Raw genomic sequence first — 20,621 nt, 5'->3', positions numbered from 1 at the left:
ACAGAAGATCCAGGAATTTCCCTACCTAAAGCTGGCAACACTAGTCAGGACTGGCCCCAATGAGTTCCTCACAAAAGCCTGGAAAGAGTTTCCTTTCTTTGTCTTTTTACTGACAGAACCAAGCTTGGTTGCTTACCAACAGCCACTGAGGGAAAAGTTAGTCCCACAGAGGAGCCAAGCAGGAGAAATGTCTTCATCACGAGAGACAACCGTTTGTCAGTTATTCTGACAGGGAACAGTGGCTGAAGTGGAGTGGGCGGGGAGGGGGAGGAGACCAGCACCCGGCCAATGGCAAGCAAGTACTCTTGAGTGGCGGCTGACGAGCAATGGCTGATGGAGCACATTGCACAGCCAGTGGGAGAGCTGGAAACAGCCAATATGCTAAAAGGATTATTATATAGAGATTACTTTAACAATAAATTATACAAACAGCACAAAAAGATTTTATACTATGCGAAAGTTCCCTTGGACTACTGTTCCCCCCCTCTGTACTCTAGGATATCTGTTTAAATAAGATGCTGCTGTTCAGAATTTGTCCTAAACCAAAACCGGATCTAAATTGTTTTATCTCAGACTAGGGTTGCCCTGTCTGGGTTGGAAAATATCTGGAGACTTTGGGGGTGGATCCATGAGAGGGCGGGATTTGGGAAGGGGTCTCAGCATGGTACAATGCCATAGAGTCCTCCCTCCAAAGCAGCCATTTTCTCCAGGGGAGCTGATCTCTGTCAGCTGGAGATCAGTTGTAAAAGCAGGAGATCCCCAGGCCCCACCTGGAGGCTGGCAACCTTATCTCAGACAACAGCAAAACTGAAATTGAAACTAGAGGCAAAAAAAAAATTAACTTACTAGTTGAGAGTAAAGGTTCAATAAAACGCTAGCATTATATGCTCCTGAAACCCTTTGGGTTAGATCCAGAGTAGATAGGCAGTCTCCACTGATCCATCTTACCACCGTTAACCTCCCCCCAATGTCATTCCTTGGGATTCACTATACTCCAGGAGCAGCATTTTTAGGGGTGCCAGCACTGTGTTAGGAAATACCTGGAAATTTTGGGGGTGGAGCCTGAGGAAGGCAGGGTTTGGGCAGGGAAGGGGCTTCAGTGTGGTATAATGCCACAGAGTCCACCTTCCAAAGCCACCATTTTCTTTAGGTGAAATGATCTCTGTTGCCTGGAGATCACTTGTAATAGCGGGATATCTTCAACTACCACCTGGAGGTTGGCAACCCTACACATTTTATGGAGATTAGGGGGAGGGGGGAGGCAGGAAAGTTCCATGCTGCTGATGGAAATTCAGACTGGATCCAGCCCCATAGCCTTTCAGTTGCCCAACTCAGATTAAAGGTAAAGGTTTCCCTTACTCGAAAGCCAGTCGAATCCGACTCTAGGGTTGCGGTGCTCATCTCCGTTTCAAAGCCGAAGAGCCAACACTGTCCGAAGACATTTCGGTGGTCATATGGCCGGCATGACTAAACACCAAGGTGCACGGAATGCTGTTACCTTCCCACCGAAGTGGTACCTATTTATCTACTTGCAATTTCTTGCTTTCGAACTGCTAGGTTGGCAGGAGCTGGAACTAGAGACGGGAGCTCACTCCGTCTTGCGGCACCCGGGTCTCGAACTGCTGAACTACTGACCTTCCACAGCCTGCAGTTCAGCGTCTTAACCACTTGAGCCACCTCAGCTCCTCCAACTCAGATTACCCCTACTTTTTATTTTTAGTAAAACATCTGGAAACATGATATTATGAAGTGGTTTACTGTCAGTACCTTTTAAAGTATGTGGAGTGGTTTTATCATTTTATTCAGGTGTCATGGATGAACTAGCTGAAGATGATATTGATATTTTGAATCATGAAAAAGCGGACACTCATCATAAGAGAGATGGCGAAATTCCTATTCCAATGTATACAGGAGAAGAATCTGTTGCTTCACATTTTGCTCTTGTCACTGCTTATGAAGATATAAAAAAACGACTGAAGGAGACAGAAAGAGACAATTCTTTGCTAAAGAAAAGAGTAAAATGGCTAGAAGAAAAGGTAAGTAGCTTTCTAACAATGTTACATAGTTGTGCTTTCCCCTCCTAACAGTGAGCTAAAGTGTATTAGGACAGTAATTGTTAAAATTCTAAAAAAGAAAAAAAATGCTTTTGTATGCTTATATATGCTTTTCTTTAGCAATGGATAAAATAACTAGAAAGGAAGGGGAGCTCATTTTTTCAAAATAAGTACCATTGCTTAATGCTGTGAAAGAAACTGTCAAAATTTAGTTTAACAATACTATTTAACTTACATTTTAAATTTGACAGCACTTGGCTAATAGTGAACCTGTAACCTCAGTACATATCTCTAATTTTTTAGCTTCTTGGCTCCCGTGTGGAAGAAACCACAAGCTCTGTAGGCCCTGAGCAGGTTAACAAAGCCTACGAAGCATACCGAGAGGCTTGTATTGAACGAGATAATCTGAAAAGTAAACTTGATAAGATGGTATGTTTATGCAGAAACCTCAGAGGAATGTAGCATGGCATGTGGGTGTGGTATAGAAAGGCTGTTGTGATTTTTAGAGAGCTGGTGAGATGAGACCTGGACACTGGGTCAGTTAGTTATTAAAAACATTGTGTGAGAGAGATGAACTAAGCGTTGAAATCTTGTTGATTTCAGTGGAATTAAGAATATTCTTAAATTTCCCATAGAAATCAGACTTAAAAGTACTTAAAATGTATTAGGATAATAGCCAGTGTGTGGATTTTTAATTTTTTTTGGTAATTTACATTTTTCTTTGGAGAGAGAAATCTAAAACAAAAGTGAAGTATTAGACTTTGGAAATGATACTGCTGTTTGTCCAGGATGTTGATTTCTGAATAAGTGTACACCCCTTTGAAGCAAAGAAAATGAGAAGCAGTTGGCTATATAAATAGATTATAAATGTGACACAGAGGTTTCAGATTACTGAAGCATTCTGGAGTCACAATATGCTGCATGTGGCAAGATTTAAAAAAGGGCTATTGTTAATAATTATACTAGGACCTACAACTGAGGTCCTCTTATGCCTAAGAAAACAGAGAACAGATAAAGCAAAGAAAACTGTAACAGGAAAATTTGAAATAATATTGGAAGGCATTCCAGGAAATTGAGTTCAGCTTGACATGTTTAGGTAATGGTGGGGTTTGGTGTTGTGCCCTTTCACACTTTTCATAGAGTGCAAGGCTGTGGCATCTGTCATTATGATTTGTTACTACTTTAGAAACAATAGAAAACAAACATCTGACAGCTTGGCCCTCTCTTCATGAAGAGCCAGGCTAAGTGATTGTATAGTCTGAGAATTCAGGAATGTAGGGTTTAACAACTGGCAAGCCTTGACAATATTTCCTGTCTCAAATTAGATGAAAGAGAGCACAGAATCATTGAAACTCATGAATGAGCAGTTGCAGTCTAAAGAAGTGGAGCTCCTACAGCTGAAAACTGAAGTGGAAACGCAACAAGGTGCACATTGTCTCGCATAGGATATAGCTGTACACATCTGACTACAGTGTGCAGAACTCTGTGGCTTACCACTTGTTCAGCTAATGCATTTGCTCTCCGTTAACAAAATTATGTTGCACTGCATTAAGTAGAAGCGAAGCTAAGTGTCATGGCATTTGCTGGTGACATCATTTTCATTATGTCTGTGTAGCATCAGCATTTTCTTTACAAATAGCTTGATACTATTTATGGAGAGGGTGTTTGCTTCTTGTTTAATAAGATGTTTACCGTAGGTGGGTAATCCACAGCTTTGTTTACAGTCAGGCTGGTGGTGGTGGAGATGCTGGCACCGAGTCCACCACAGTGAGGCCGAACATGTAGTTTCCAGGTACCAAATTAGTCAGTTCCAGAATAGGAGTATCTGCAGATACCTTCTCTTCCTGCAGAGGTCCCATCAGTTCTTCCCAGTGGTAGCTGACAATCCGGTCATCGTCAGTGCTTTGGCAGCCGTCAGTTACCGTAGAGGTGGTTGGCAGTGAGATCTCCAGGAATGGGAGAGATACAATAGCCACAGGGGGCTGATTTACTTGTGGCTCTGGCTTCACTGTCACGTTCGCTCTTCCTTCCCCATGTGCATTATCACCTTCGACTATTACCTTGAATTCATACAGGCCAACCGTGAGCTTGGATAACTTGAGGATCTGTGAATGCTTGCCCTCCATCTCTCTGCTATAATCAGTGGGATGGGTGATCAGTCTCATAAGAGTAGGTGTTTCCTTCAGTTGGTAGAGGCAAGACATATGCATTCAGCTCCACATCATTCTTTGGAAGGGTCACCTGTACACTATCTCCAGCAGAAACCACCAGTTACTTAATAACTAGTGTTGGGGGAGCGGTGCTAAGTAATGTGGCAGGATTACTTAGGGTCACATTAACATTGTTGTTGGTGGGAACAAGAGTGTGAACAGAGGTTACCTGCTGAGCCATCACAGTATCTCCCCCCTGAAGAGTGCTGGAACTTGGAATGGCCTCTTCCAAGGGTGAAGGCTGGATGGAAGTGTGGGCATCAGGCATCAACCCTGCTATAGCAGGGCTAGAGAACAAAGCTACAGGAGATGGTTCTGGAGTGGCAGAAGAGAACAGAAGCTATATGATGAAACTAGAGTCTGCATCTTCGTATTAATGCAAGGACCATGCAAAATCTTCCTTCTCTAGTAGTTTTCCTAATGACAGGATGATTTCCTGCTGGAAAAGGCTGTCATGTGGACCTTGGGCCTTTCACAACTGCTCAAGTGGCCAGGTGTTGCTCCAAACTATCCTATGTACTCACTCCCTAGGCATGGGAGGTGAATTGCTCTAGGGAGCTATTTGAAAAGCATGTTCTGTGTGCAGCCCCAAAGCAAAGATTTAGACAGCTTATTAAGGTGTGTGTGGGCCAAAGGAGAAGAATATAGATTCTGAGAAGCATCTGGTTGGAGAGCAGTTGTCCTCATATCTCAAGGAGGATGATCTTAGTGTTCTGTCCTTCCTTTGAGAACAAAGAAGTTGACTTGCAAGTACACAGAAAATAATTCCTGCCAATAAACACTACACACTCAAGTGACAGCTAAAATAGCTAGGTGTTCATCTGATGATATTGGAACCCTGAAAACGAAGATGGGTGCATTAGCATTATAAATATTCTGCGGATATCCAGAAACTGGTTCAAATAGTGTATCTCTAGATAAAGAACCTACAGAAAGGAACGAGTGGATTGTACTGGGGGAGGTGGTGTTCTTTTTCCCCACCTTTTAGTTTCCAGTTGTAAGATGCATAAAGAAATCACGAGCTACCCATTTTATTGTATTTTGTACTTGGGCTGGGTACCAGATTTAAAGTGGCTTTTATAAAGGAGTATCCAAATTTGTGAAGCACAGGTCTATCAGTGGCTATTAGTTATATTGTCTTTAATACACACACTCATGGACACAGTGGTTCTGGGAATGGATGTGGGCCGTCATATTTTGCTTGGAAACTTCCAGAAGCATCTGATTGATCACTGTTGGATGCATATACTGCTCATCTGATCCTGTGAGGTAATTCCAATGCAAGCTCTTTTTATCCAATCAGGGCTTCTTCTAAGCCTACAATTTCTTATACATTTTAACTATGAGGAGGTCATGCATGAAAGCCTTTAGTAGTGCCATTTTTAAAAGCCTGCTAGATTTAACAGGTAAGCTGTTTCTACTTCTAGATGCATAAATTAGCCAGACAAGACATTTCATTTTGCAAAATATTCCTGCCCTTACATATTTTACATGTGAAATTTAGAGGTAACCCACATTCTCTTATAAAAGCGTGGATTTGTTTTGTTTCTGGTAGTGTGTGGAGAAGAGAATGAAATAATTTTTGGTAGTCCATTACGGTTTTTGTAGGGAAAATTAACACGTGACACATTGTACAGTGAATTAATTACATGTTAAGATGTCTTATTTCATAACTTGTTAAAAAATAAGTCCACACTCCTTAGTGCTGGACTGTATTGCGACTGAATAACCAGTTTTTTCTTTTATCTTGAAAGTGATGAAGAGTCTGACTTGTAATCCATCCAGCTGGGAAATAGACAAGCTGAATAATGCTCTTAAGGTGCACAGTTTGGAGACAGATTTAGAGAAACTGAGAGAAGAATGTAATGATCTTAGAAAAGAATTAAAAAAATCTATATGGAAGGTACTACTGCATTTTGCATTCTGATACCAAAAAAGTGCGGAGGGTGTGTGAAATTATAAAGTTTAGTTATACTTGTACAATTTAATGTTATGAACTATATCCCAATTGTTTTATTCCTTTAAGAATGCCCACAGGTGCTTTTTGCCCTGTCTGCACAGCAGACCACCTGTCCCCATGTCATGTCGTAAATGGCTTTTGAAGTCCTTTTGATTCAAAAGGAGTTTGCCATGTGATGTGGGGGACCACTTTTTAAGAACTACACTCCAAGCTCCCCCTTAGGCATGTGGAGCTAGTTCTGTGCTTTGCTGGCTCCAAACCATTTGTTAAGAGGAAAAGTGGTACCAGTTGAGAATCTCTTGCACAACGTGTGTTTTCTTACTCTGGCCAAGGTTTAGTGTTTTGCTTTAATGAGGTGCTGTTGTCACACCTTAGCTAGTTCCAAAGTGAGTAACTCCATTATTTAACATTGTTGTAATCAATACAACTGGTAAGGTTAATAACAGTAATACTCAAACATTCAGATGTGGCCATTATCCATATTCTTGCTGTCTGCTTAGAGCTCAAGAGGATCAGAAGGAAGGGAAATAGAGAGATGCATGACTCAGCACATAAAAGAATAACAGGGACATTTGCAGATCAGAACAGGACACAGATTTTGCCATTAAAGAGGATTGCTCTCATAGCTACTTCTTTCTACCGTGTTGGGTGTATGACTGCATCACAAGCTTAAGGGTGGAGGGACAATACAAATTAAATGTTTTCACTGCCATTGGTAATCCTAGCCGGGTCCATTTTCATTCTTCTTTAAAACTAGTTACCCCTAAAGGTATGAATGAAATATTTATAATTGAAACTAATGGAACTGAATAAGGAAAATGGACACATGTTAATAACCATAAAAAGGCAATACACTGCTTAAAATGAAGAGCCTTTTTGAGTGCACCTGTATTCTTAATGGGAAGAAGGCTGCATACGATATATTTCCAAGTTCTAATAGAGGCCCCCACGACATTCACCTAACTAGACTAGATTGTTCAAAGAAACTAGTCAAACCCCACCTTTCAGCTTTTCACAAAGCACCCAAAGTGATTTACAATTAAAACAGAACAACCACACTACAGATGTCAGACTAACCATACATAATTATATCAGATGCAGTAAGCTCAGTGTACAACAGTAATTTAAGTAAATTACTCCATATTGAGGGCTTTCCAAAAAAGGCGTTCACATCTTGCAGGAAGGCCAGCGGCCTACCAAAGGTCCCTCAGACAGCAGTGCATTCCATAATGTAGGGGCAGCAGCCTAAAAGCTTTTCTGCCAGTTTTACCTAAGATAATGTGGGATTACCAATATCTTGGATCCTGGGCTGGTTCAAATAGGTGAAGGCAGTGTATGTTAATTCAATACCAGTGCAGTCCTCTGTATGTAGTCATCCTGGTCAGTTTCAGGTACAATTCTTTCCACTGTATTTTTGTGTTTTACACTAATTGAAGTTTCTAGACACTTCCAAGGTAACCCCATATAAATGTAAACAGCAGAAGTTGTTACCAGACGTTAGATTGTAAACTGTGTTTGAAGCCATAGCCAAAGGGGGAATTAATTGCCGTTTCATTACACCTGTTCCAAAACTAGTGTTGTGTTAATGTTCACTAGTGACGTGTATGAAAGGACTGAGACCCTTTTATGACGTAATCCTGATATCCTGATAGTTAGATCTTGACTAAGTGGGCTCAGAAGAGGGCAACTCTGTTTAGGATTGCACTATTACTTTTGCAGTATCTTGAAAGTTTTGAGTTTGTTAGATTATTAGTTGCATATTTCAGCAAAATAACCCTTAACATATGCAGCTAATCCTATAAAACTAGTTTATAACATTCCTTCTAATAGCCTAAATAGCTGGTTACCTTGTGGGTTCCATTGAAAGCAGTGTGAATTAGGTCGATTCTGCATCTGTCATTTGCTCCACATTTTCTCAACACTTAGGAAAAGGTGCAGCTCAAAACCACATTCACATACCCCGGGGCAATGCTGTACTGACTGCAAAGTCAATCTTGAACAGCCATAAATCTATGCAGAAGGTACCATAAAACCCAATGATCAAAGAAAGTGAAAGCGGCATGCAGTGTAGAGGGTACCATAAAACCAATGATCAAAGAAAGTGAAAGCAGCATGCAATGCAGAGGGGAATTTCTGTTCCAAGGTGGGTTTGGTAAAACAACGGAGGGCCAATGCAGAATTGCCCTTAGTCTTAAGGTTTCTCAAGTAGAAGAAACTAGATTACAGGTGTATATTTAAATAAACTCCACTAGATGGTGCTAAATGCAAGATAGTGGAAAGAGTTGAGTTTAGTCTGGGTTTAACTGCAGGGAGAACTGATATTTCTCAATTTGCAGTTCACATTTTTCTGAAGTAGGCAAGTAATTATTGCTACTCCTTATGATTTCAGTAGCATTTTTCATCAACAATCCTCTGTTCCATTTGTTTCTCTACAGAAACTAATTAACCCACCACTTTATCACTTGTTCCGTTTATTGAACTGCCGTCCTTTTTAATTTCCTCAATTCACACCACATTGTAGCTCGAGTTTCCTTGGAGTCAGTTTAGAATCATAATTACTCAAAGCTGTATACTATAAAAAATTAAGAAATGTAGTTAGCAACTGTGATTTTTCAGGAAATCCTGATCAAATAATGAAATTTGGAAATAGCTTTCTATTTTTCATAAGTGCTTTGCTTCCCTGGTTCTGCCTTCATGGACACTTAAAGCCTGGATCACCTCAGGTGATACAGCTTGTAAATCCCCTCAGGTGAAAAAATGTTTAAGGCCCCCCCCCCCCAGTTCATTGCTATGCCTGTCTCCAGACCAGACATAGCAATGGGAGTTGTGTTCATTGAATTGCTGCCAGTTGTGCTTTCCATTAAACTGTATGTTACTTAGAAAGGCATAACGGGGTTTCCCAAGCCAGGTAGCCATGTAAGTCTGTCTGTAGCAGTAGAAAAGAGCAAGAGTCCAATAGCACCTTCAAGGCTAATAAAACTGGTGGCAGGGAATGAGGTTTTGTGAGTCACTGCTCACTTCTTCAAGTAACAAAAATCAGTTGTGAAATGTTTGTTCTTTTCAGGCTCATTCTCACGAAGGAACTTTACTAAATGGAGAATTTTTGCAACCCGAGAACATTCATAGGTATGACAATCTCATGCATTTTTTATTTTTTTTAACAGTTTTGTTATGCAACAAATGAATAAATTTAATCCTTGCCACTAATCCCCAGTCTGAATTAAAGATAAAGGTTCCCTTGCTCAAAAGCCAGTCGAGTCCGACTCTAGGGTTGCGGTGCTCATCTCCGTTTCAAAGCTGAAGAGCCAGCGCTGTCTGAAGACGTTTCCGTGGTCATGTGGCCGGCATGACTAAACACCAAGGCGCACGGAACGCTGTTACCTTCCCACCAAAGTGGTCCCTATTTATCTACTTGCAATTTCTTGCTTTCGAACTGCTAGGTTGGCAGGAGCTGGAACTAGAGACGGGAGCTCACTCCATCATGCGGCAACTTGGGTCTCGAACTGCTGAACTACCGACCTTCCACAGCCTGCAGTTCAGCGTCTTAACCACTTGAGCCACCGCAGCTCCTAAAATGGCACCGCCTTTAGATGGGGATTTATTTAGGGTGGTAATTTATGAAATTGTTTGTGTTACAAAACCCATTAGAATTATGAGCAGTGATCCTAACGTAGACTAACATGCACCATTGGGAGGAAGAGGTGGAACAGTAGCTGATCTTTACGAAGGCCTCTAGTCATCACCAAATATTGATGAAACCAAGCTGAGTTTATGTTGAGATAAGAATCAGTGAACCATTATGTGACAGCCTGGGGATTCCAGTGCTTGTATCTAACCATATCTGTGCTTTAACAAATTGGAATATGTGTAAAACTTTATATAGATATGTATTATTTCTTGTTCCGTATTTGAAATGCTGCAGGAGGTTTGTCTTGCTTTTCAAGAATCATAGGATCTTGGAATCGTAGAGCTGGGAGGGACCTCTTGCCTTGCCTGATAATCATGAATGCCACAAGAAAAAACTGCGGTTCCTGAGATAACGCCAGCAGTGCTTGCAGTCTGCAATACTACTTGTCTGCTCCTCCATAAACACACATAAAACACACAGTACTGTGAGCACCATAGCGACCTCTCCCTTCAGAGTAGTCATTTCCAGGCAAAGTAATGCATAGTCAGAGGCACACCAAGGACAGGCCTCAAGGACTGTAATATCACTTCTCTGTTTCCTGTCCCCAGCTCTACATTTTCTTTATTTTCCACATGAGGGAGAAATAGGACTTGGTTAAAAGAGGCAATTGATAATTATTTTGTGTCTGGCATGAGAGAAAGCCAAGGAAGCAGAGCTGTGAGCCGGAGTGGACTGCAAGCATTCATTTCACTGGGCCTCCACGACGTTAGTAACTACCAAGTGTACCTTTCTTTGTAGCTGTTCAGCTTAGTTATCAAATATTTGCTCTTTTGGAACAATATTTAATGTCACTGTTCGGTAAAAGAAGTTATCAGCTCTATTAGAGAAAATTTATTTTTAAAAGGAGGTCTCTGGTAACAGTCCTCTATGTAAATTATCATACACGTTTTACATTGGAAAACTAATTTATGTAATTCACACTGATTGTGAAAACAAGCTCCATTCACACCTAGAGGAAGTTCTTTGAAGTGTGTTTGTAGCAATTATCTTTTGGTTCAATATCACTGTCAATATTTACTTACCTAATCTCTATATAATAATTCTCTTAGCGTATTGCCATTTCCAGCTCTCCCATTGGCTGTGCAGTGTGGTTCCGTCAGCCATTGGGGCGTCAGCCACTACTGAAGAGTACTCATGTGCCATTGGCCAGGTGCTGGGTCTGCTCCTCTTCCCCGCCCACTCCCACTTCAGCCACTGTTGCCTGTCAGAATAACTGACAGACGGCTCTCTCTTCCTTGACGAAGACACTTCTACTGCTTGGCTCCTCTGTGGGACTAACGTTTCCCTCAGTGGCTAATGGTAGGCAACCAAGCTTGGTTCAGCGTAACCCCCTCTCCCACCCACTGCCAGCTTGGCCACTTTGCTGTCAGAATAAACTGAAAACGGCTCTCTCTCCTGCTTGGCTCCACCATGGCTGGCTGACTAATAAGGTGGGCCAGTGGCATCAAACCATTCTCTTCAACCCCCTGCTGTGCGGCTGACTTTCTCCTAGGGTTGCCAATCGCCAGGTGGGACCTGGAGATCTCCTGCTGTTACAATTGATCTCCAGATGACAGAGATCAGTTCCCCTGGAGAAAATGGCTGCTTTGTAGGGTAGACCCTATGGCATTATGTCCTTCTGCCCCCCCAAAAAATGCTGCCCTCAACAGGACCCACCCCCCAAATCTCCAGGTATTTCCCTACTCAGAGCTGGCAACCCTACATTCCCCTCAGTGCCTGTTGGTAGGCAACCAAGCTTGGTTCTGTCAGTAAATGGCCCTTTCCACACCTATTTTGGCTTTTGGGAGAAAACTCATTGGGGCCAGTCCTGATAGGGTTGCCAACTCCAGGTGGAAAATTCCTGAGGGATGGCGCCTGGAGACAGTAAGTTTGGAGGGGTGGGAACTCAGACAGGTACAATGCCATAGACTCCACCCTCCAAACCAGCCACTCCCTCCTGGGGAAACATTGTTGCCAATCTCCAGGTGGGGGCTGGAAATCATTCAAAATTACAGCTGCTGTCCAGGAGGGAGGGGGGAGGAGATGGAAAGCTAAAGTCAGAGGGACAGATAAAGGTAGGTTGATGATAGCCTGGAAAGGAGATAGGGTTGCCAACTCCAGGTTGGGAAACTCCTGTGGATTTGAGGGGTGGAGCCTGGAGAGGGTGGGGTTTGAGGAGGGGTGGGTCCTCAAACAGGTACAATGCCATAGACTCCACGCTCCAAACCAGCCATTCCCCCCTGGGGAACCACTGTTGCCAATATCCAGGTGAGAGCTGGAGATCATTCAAAATTACAGCTGCTCTTCAGGTAGCAGAGATCAATTCCTCTAGAGAAAATGGTGGACTTTGTGTCATTATACCCTGCTGAGGTCGCCACAGCAAATTGACACTGAGTGCCCAAAGCCAGGGCACTCTCCCAGAGCCTCTTTCTAGAGCTCGTTGTATTTATTTCCACAATGGGCCTTATTCTTAATATTCTTAGTAACTGCATATTTGTCAGTGGCACAGGAGATTCTCTGATGGGAGAAGGGAGTATTTTCTCCCTGTCTCATTACAGTTGAAAAACAGTAAGCAAATGTTGTGAATAAATAAAACACTGCATATTAATTGTGACCATTTTGGGTGGATTTATTACATCTCCTTTGACTTATATAAAACATTCCGTATTGGTAAAAGTTTTTATTCAAACGATTGCCACCCAGTTATGAAATAACTGGCTTCATGTTTGGAGATGATATGATGACAAAATGCCTGATTGTGCAGTAATTGAAAAGAGGCTTGTAGGATACTGACTACTACAAGACATAGTGGTCATCAGCTTAGAGTTTTAAAAGATAAACAAATTTAAGGAGGGCTAGAATGCTAAATAAACAGTGATGGTGAAACAGAACTTATGTACATAGGGAACATACTTCTGAACACTAGGTGTTGGGGCAGTTGATTAGAGGACAGCCATTGTCCTCCCTCATTTCACCTGGAAATGTAAGACTGAACTAGGTAGATCTTAACAAAGTAGTTTTAACTTATAGTTTTCTAGCTCACACTGTGCTACACCAGATGTTAACTATTCTGTTTCATACTCTTGCTTTTTAAAACATCCTTTTATAGGAGGGGCACTTGAAAAATCCAGCTAATGAAGTTAGCCTGGTGAAATCTGAGCTCTTTAAAATAGCCCTTACTACTTGTACATTGAAGCAATCACTTCTTTTGTTTTTTGCAGTGGGCCACAGTAAGATTTAATAGAATAATTTACTTTCATTTTGAGAAATGTTTTGCAGTGCATAGTGGCTACATGAGTTATAAGACTGATGAAATTTAACTTAAATGTGTTTCAGTGAAAGCCTTCAGCAAGCATACTGGGAACTGAAGAGGGAGATGTCTAATCTACATCTGGTGACAGAAGTGCAAGCCGAAGTGCTGAGAAAGCTGAAACTGATCCCATCTGCAACAAAGAAAGGCAAGTCAGAGTTTGCAAGATAAGGTCTTGAGAACACAAACCACTGACCTAAGCTGTGCCTTTCTGGTGTGCAGCTCTAGCTATTGTATTTCTTACCCAAACCTCATCAATTGATGCTGACAAACCCCCATTTTTTTAAAGTTCCAGCCTCCCATTTTCTGCCTTGGCTTCTGTCTCATACTGGTCAACTTCACACATAAAGGTGTTGCTGATGGGGTTTTTTTATGCTGTATTCTCTTCCCCTTGTGGCTTTTTTCCTCACTCAAGTGTTGCTTATTCGTATGAGGCTGAGGTGTTAAGTTTGCTTGCATTTGACCTTTTACCACAACTACTTCATATTAGAAAAAGCACCACAGATATTTCATTTTTCAAATGCAGTCCTTTAGAAGTGCTCTTATCAAAAATGAGCATACTACATTTTTAACCTTTTACTGGGATAATTCTTTAATCCTTAGCTCACTCCGTACATTGTGAAATTAATATGCAAAAGACACTTGTAGTGCATAGTGGGTTATCTCCATGTAGGTTAATAACTGGACAAAGACATGAATGTATGTGTGTACATATATGAAAAGTCTTGGCCTGCCTGTTTCTTTCTAGCACCCATATACCAATCCTAAATACTATGAGATCATCCAGTGTGATTACCCATGGGGTTGATATTTGGTATGAAGTATAGCACCTGAAAGTTAATTTTTGCCTATGAGCCATTTGTGGATAAGGCATGTGGCTCTTTATCATCTGGAAATATGTAAATTAGTCACAAATGTTATTTATGGGTTGCATCCAGAAGGTCATCCTGCTCATGGAAGACATTTTTTGTTCCAGTCCCAATCATGGGGTTTGATCCCATGTGCCAAAGCAGCTCCTTGAAAGCATGCTTTACTAAAAGAGTTTCCATTTTCATTGATAGGTGAGGCTAGGTCTGGTCACTTCTGTCCTCTTCACTTTGGTACTCCTGAAAACTGTATGTTATAAAAGGGCTCAATATAATCTTACACTGGGACTGTTTATGCATTTTTATCCTGTCTTCAAGGTATACAGAGTCAACCCAGTAGTTCCATATAGAGAGCCTAAGGGTTAATCTTGCTTTAGGCTTTATATAAAAAAGAGCTTATCGAGCATTATTAAACTTGCAGTGGAAGCGTTATATGTTAGGGAACTTTGCTGGATCTCTGAATCGTCCATTTAATCTCCCAAGGAATGGGACTTTTGATGGAGAGAAATAATTTCCACTACCTCTAAAACTTAGATGTACTTTTGATTAATCAAAAGCCAGATTTTCTTCGGGCACATACAAGTTTAGGACTTAGGCAGTGCTACTCTGTGTGCAGACCCAGCAGGAAGTAGTCAGAGAGCTGCTTGCGGAGGAACAAGCAGTCTTCCAGAAGGCACTTGGCTTGAGCAGACTATTCCTTAACTTTCGTTGCCTTCTATCCCCAGAAGACACACATTCCTTATGGCATTGGACGTATCCCTCCATGTTGTGGGATATGAGTGATGTCCTTCATTTCGAAGTTGAAGGACCAAACGTGAATTGCTGAGGTTCTTGAAAAAAGAGTCATACTAAAGCCAAACAAATGGACAGTTCCATGAGTTTCTTAAATCTGATATTGATGGGGAGATGGATCTAATGTGCAGACCAACTAGGTTAACTAAATGTTGATAATTTGCTGTGTTTTCTGCAGTGTCGTCCTGTGCACCTGTTCAATGTATTGAAGACCTTGAAAATTTTGCTGCTTCCAGTGCAGCATTTAAGAAGAGGCTACTTGTACCAAATGAACAAGTTTTCAGCAGTGCTGTGTCTTCCCCATCCTGTACTGATGAGAGACTTAGCCCAGTCTGTAACTCTCCCTTTCAAGAACATAACTCTTATGGAAAGAGCTCTCTGGAAGATAATTCTTGGGTCTTCCCAAGCCCTCCAAAACCTAGTGAGACAATGTTTTGGGAAATGAAAAGTAAAATGTCTCACTTAAACTTTTCAGAAAACAGTTTGGATCAGTGTAACCAAAACTGCCTGCACAAGAGCTAAGAGCTTTAGGAGGAACTTGATAGGCTCCTGTATGCGTAAGAGGCAAATAGCTAATGGGAAAGAACATGGTGACAGTGTCATAAGTAATCCAAGCTGGATCTTAATTTTTCCACTGTAGTGTGACATTGAAAGTGGTCCATTGAAGTCTAAGGGATGATGTTTGATGTAAGGCTAGCGTACGTAAGTCGGCCCTGATGTTTCTGATTGCACACCTGCGAACTGCTAGAGTATTAAACTTCTGAGTAAAACAAAAGCCGTACACTGCAGCTAACTGTGTGAATAACTTTGCTTTGAAATACAGTATGTTCAGACAGTCCTTCAAGCTCTTTTTGGACAGTCTCTCCTTCTTGGGCTTCTCAGGTAAAGCATGAAGTTGGAATGTGATTTAGTTTTTACCTCCAGATCTGAACCTGGTTTTTCCATGATGTGTGGCATCTTCTGAGAAGAAAACGCGAATGGACAAAATGATGATGATGTGTGTACTAAGCCAAATTATTAGGAATCCTTATTGAGAGTGTATATCCACTCTAATCAGCCTTACTGTGAAGGTTTTGAGGTAGTAGAATCCTTTACCCTGAGAGGAACTGAGAATCTCTTAAAAACATGCCAGATTCTGTGATCTTCTCACAAATGGCATTCTGTATACACTGCTGCCTCTTGAGGCCTATCTAAAATGCAGTGATCACTTGGGTGCCTAATCTGCCAGTTACCAAAACCTTCACTTTATAATTTCTAAGACCAATAACTTTGCTTGGATACAGAAACCTCCAGATGCCTTAATATAAGTAGGCAGAACTTGAACCATCCGAAAGCATTTACTCTTTTGATAACACATAACTACTGTATTACATTCACTAGTGTCCAATGTCCAAAACATTATGTCCTTGGGTATCAAAACAGTCTCTCCTTATTCAGATATTTCTATGCTCCTTGCTGCTCTTATCTAACCAACATGGCTTATACAAAGTAGTCTGGAATTAAATGCTATATTATTGATTAGATAGTTTGTAGTTAAGATCTAATATTAAAATTTATTAATCTGTATTAACCTCCTTTAAGGAAAGAAGAGTGGATTTCATCAGGGCAAGTAAATTGACAGTTTTCTAGAATTAGATTTTTCTGATTTGTCTTTAAGATGCAGGGAGAAAATAGCAAATTATCACTTTTGTAATTCTGGGATGGCTGGATGAAGGCCTAGCAATGTAATGACAGGCTAGGCAGGTATGTGTCAGGATCATTCCAGTATTATAAAATCATACCTTCTATCATTTTCTCCTTGTTTCTATATTAACATTTCTGATGCATTAATAGGGAAAAGTGACATTTGATCAGGGCCAAGATAGCTTGTTTGATAACGATATATTTTTTAAAAATCCTGCTGCAGAGATGTGAAAAGATAGTCCTCAACAGCATACCCATATCAGTGGTGTACTGTGACAGAAAAAGACATTTTCCTTTCCCTGCATTGCAGTTCAAAGATTTCAGTGCTGGCTGCTTTATTCCTTTTCATATAGCCTGGAGAGAATTTTTATTTGTGGAGGAAGAAGAAAGGATGCCTTCTACTGTTAGTGAATGACATACATAAATAACGTGCATGCCATTCACCAGATATTGTTTTTTATCTCTTATCTTGCTCACGTATCTTGGCTTGTCTGTGATTAATGGAAATGGTGTTGGATGCTGGAATTTATTCTGACCAATGAACATAGCAGACTCAAGGGAGTACAATCTCCTGCAGAGTAATAGAACAGAACCCAATATGCATAAAATAAATCCAAGTCACTAGACTTTAGCTGATAGAACCAACTACCTGTGTAATAACAAAGCAGCAGAAGCCATTTCTCATGTGGCTACATAGCTCTGATGTTTTTTCTCGGTGCTGCTTCCTTGGTTGCAGAGACATGGATGATGAACACTCTCCAACACACCAACCCACTTAATGTCTGAACAATGTACTGAAGAAATTGTCATATTTTTAAATAAATTATTTTTGTTTGAAAAATGGGCCTTTTTGTGACTGTGTGACCTAGATATGTTTGCATAATTTTAAATCCTGGAAATCTCTACTTTTAAGAGATTCTAATCTCATGACTTGAAAACCTTTGGATGGTTGCTCTCTCACCCTGCTGGTGCAGCAAAATAAATAATGAAAAATAAGATGTATGTTAATTATCTGATTGTACAACATTCTATTGTGGAATTAGATTTTTTTTCTTGGTGTGGAATCTGTATTTTTAAAGAGCAGATTACACCACCTTGTCTGACATTTTTAAAAGAATTATTTCATTTTATCCATTGAAGTCAGCACATGTAAATTATATTCTGGATTAGGAGGACAATTGTATTTGCTTTGATCTGTATACAGAGTTGACTTTTTAAACTTACCCTGCCTCTTGAAACAAATGGCTAAATTTTAAGCCCTTCTCTGAGATGGTTCTTTGTCCTCCAAGCATCCATGGCAGAGTGGACATTCAAATCTGGCTCTAACTGCACCACAGGGGCTGAAGTGCTGGGGCTACTTTATGGAGAAGAGCTGCTGGTTTTGAGCAGGGAGTATAAAATCTGGATTATGTTTCTAGTCCAGTTTCTCCTCAGTGGCTGTCTTCCACCTCAGGTCTCAAGGAGGCTCATGATAGTCTACAGTTAGAGCGAATAAGGGAAGCATTTAACGGTTGTCTCAGTTTTTGAAAGTTTGCTGCTGCCTTAATTTGTAATACAATAAAGAGTGAGGTGTATCTTGTATTCATAAACCCTACATCTACCCTGTTGGATAGTTGTCAATTCCCAGAAGTGCTCAAAGAGGGTCCTCTGTAAATGTGTAAATTGCAGCACTTACAGAAACAAAACAGACTTCTGAAAAATTTCTGATAAGTGTCACTTGGCCATTCTGGCTTGTTACATATTGTACTACTTACTGGCCTGCAGAACAGTTGATCTGAAACATATGCATTTAGTTGGGTATGGTAATGTCTAGTGAAAGAAAGATGAATACTAATTGGGTAAGGGATTTCTGTTATTTCATAGCTCCTACAGGATGGGAGAACAATCAAAAGCACCAAGAAACATTTTCATTGACTCCAGAATGAAATGTTACTATAATAACTGCAGAAAATAACTTCTGGTATGTTTAATTCAATATTTGCTTTTATTATAAACCCATAGCACTGGACAAAAAAGGAAAGTATTAGAAAGCCTGCCATCATCTGTGTCCGAACCACCATATCTCTTTCTACCTGCATTCCTCCTCCTCTCCTACCCACAGCATTAGCTATGATTCTCACCAGTAGACTACACAAGGCATTTACTTCCCTACTAATTCAGACTTAGTTTGATAATTCTGTGGCTAGCTGGCAGTGGCAAAAACTAGGGCTGAGTCCGTCAGCTGCCTCTGAAGTGGTGAGGGACACATAAGGTGGTGTGTGACCATGCCATTCTTCTGGATGATGCTTTAGATGTTTCCACAAGGAGGCAGGAAAGGACTAAATTCCCTCAGACAGCTACCAAAAAGAGCTGCAGTGGTCCTTGCATGGTGCAGGAGTGTCTTAAATGGTATACTTGTATCTCATTGTTTCTCAGGGTGGTTCATGTCGTCTTTTTAAGGATAAGAATACTCCATTAGGAGAAGAGCGGGGCCAACAGCTACAGCCTACTCAATTGTAACAGTGTTTGTTACATTCCCTTCATAAAAACAGGGACAGAAACAGTGGGGTAGACTAGGTACAGCAAGTAGATCTCCATGACAGCCTGTTAAACCTAAGACACAGTTGCATTAGCCAAGACTACAAGTTAAGGCTCAGCTGTCTGAATGCTCCTCCAAAACAAATAAGTAAAAAATTGAAGCTCAAGCAATTTTCAAGGAGATTGCCAGCTGGAACACTTCTCCCTGTTCAGTTTTCTGTAGGAGGGAGCTTTCTGTATTCAAAAGAATTCTTGCCTCAAAGCAGAATAACCTCACTGAAACGTGTCCCAGGTGAGGAACACAGAACGAAGGTCAGAATCAGAGAAGCACCTTCCACCTCTTCAATCAAGTAAAAAAGTCCCTCCTACTTTTGATCCTTAGTCTGGTAACCCACTCTAATTTAAAAAGAAACTTCTCAGTTTCCTCTTTAGGAAGAAAGTACCAGAATTGGTCACTTCTACATTATGCTGCCCTTAAAGTTAAATATGGATTTTCTTCTCCAGTAACATTACCCAAAAGATGCACAACACAGCTAGATTTCTATTGCCTGGGGCTCAGTCTTGCCAGATTTAGTACATTAACAAGTTATAGAAAAGCATGTTTATTTACAGAAATGAGCTGTTCTGCAACAGGCTCCCTATATGGAAGGTTGTCTAATTCAGGCAGGAAATTGTGTACAGAAGGAACAGCTCTCCAGTTGATGTCTAATATTCACATGTGTAACATGAAGCAGGTTACTGTAATCAGCAGCTGAAGCTCAATTTATAGTAATTTCTCAGGATGCTGCATATTATAAAGTGTCAGCACTTCTGAATTCATGCAATAGGCCATACTTTGATGCTCCATTTCAAGTGGATCAGGTTGAAAAGAGTATTTTATTAAATTATTCCATCATTTAAAGGCATATGTAGTTCAGGTTAAAAAAATACTGCCAAACACCTAAAAGTTGGCTACATACTAGTAGGAAGTCTCCGATCCTTCTGAGCAGGACGGATTCCTTTTGTTCTGAAATCTTCCCTTTGCTTTAAATATTGAGCCTTGCATTCTTCATAAAATGCTGGATTGGTGTAGCTGAAAGACAGGCAAAATATCAAAACAGGAAGTAATTTCATAATTGCACTTGCTACTGTATAAAAGAATAGGGCCTGGCGGGAGCTGGTTCATGGGGTTGCGAAGAGTCGGACTCGACTGTGCGACTGAACAACAACAACAACTATATAAAAGAACAGTAGGTAATGGCAAATAATACAGAAATCAATTAATATAGCCATCTTTCCTTTCCTGTGCATATTCCATGTAAGCATATCACATCTGATAACCAGTGTGGCCTATAGATAATCTTTGGATTCCTGAGCCTGCTGTTCTAAACAGAACTTTGGAACTGGGGTAGTTTCTGGATGTTTCAGAGCAATAGCTGAACAGGTTCTTCCTCCACCTAACCCACACGCTATTTCATAAATAGATTGTGTTTGTGTCCACAGTTTACACTGAAACATATACATTTAGTTAGGCATAAATAGAGTATGCTGCTTTCTAGTGAAAGTGACATGAATACTAATTA

At 40.7% G+C, this 20,621-nt stretch overlaps 2 protein-coding genes across 4 annotated transcripts in view; one reads left to right on the top strand and one right to left on the bottom strand.

Annotated features, from left to right (window-relative positions):
* Positions 1–17,383, top strand: part of AZI2 (5-azacytidine induced 2) — a 25,998-nt gene extending 8,615 nt beyond the window's left edge. For all 3 annotated transcript variants that reach the window (XM_015415559.1, XM_015415557.1, XM_015415558.1), the window contains exons 2-8: positions 1,807–2,036; positions 2,358–2,483; positions 3,380–3,479; positions 6,019–6,167; positions 9,289–9,350; positions 13,228–13,349; positions 15,038–17,383. In XM_015415559.1, coding sequence (XP_015271045.1) covers positions 1,812–2,036; positions 2,358–2,483; positions 3,380–3,479; positions 6,019–6,167; positions 9,289–9,350; positions 13,228–13,349; positions 15,038–15,381 — 1,128 coding nt within the window. In that variant the 5' untranslated portion in view covers positions 1,807–1,811 and the 3' untranslated portion in view covers positions 15,382–17,383. The remainder of the gene's footprint in view (positions 1–1,806; positions 2,037–2,357; positions 2,484–3,379; positions 3,480–6,018; positions 6,168–9,288; positions 9,351–13,227; positions 13,350–15,037) is intronic.
* A 1,170-nt stretch (positions 17,384–18,553) lies between these two features.
* Positions 18,554–20,621, bottom strand: part of CMC1 (C-x(9)-C motif containing 1) — a 58,930-nt gene continuing 56,862 nt past the window's right edge. Inside the window, exon 4 of the mRNA XM_015415555.1 lies at positions 18,554–20,131. Within this exon, the coding sequence (XP_015271041.1) occupies positions 20,011–20,131 (121 nt within the window). The 3' untranslated portion in view covers positions 18,554–20,010. The remainder of the gene's footprint in view (positions 20,132–20,621) is intronic.

The sequence above is a fragment of the Gekko japonicus genome, unplaced genomic scaffold, assembly GCF_001447785.1.
Source record: "Gekko japonicus isolate JY-2015 unplaced genomic scaffold, Gekko_japonicus_V1.1 scaffold1878, whole genome shotgun sequence".
Classification (NCBI taxonomy): Eukaryota; Metazoa; Chordata; class Lepidosauria; order Squamata; family Gekkonidae; genus Gekko; species Gekko japonicus.
Note: the sequence above shows the minus strand (reverse complement) of the source record. Positions and strands in the feature narration are given on the sequence as shown.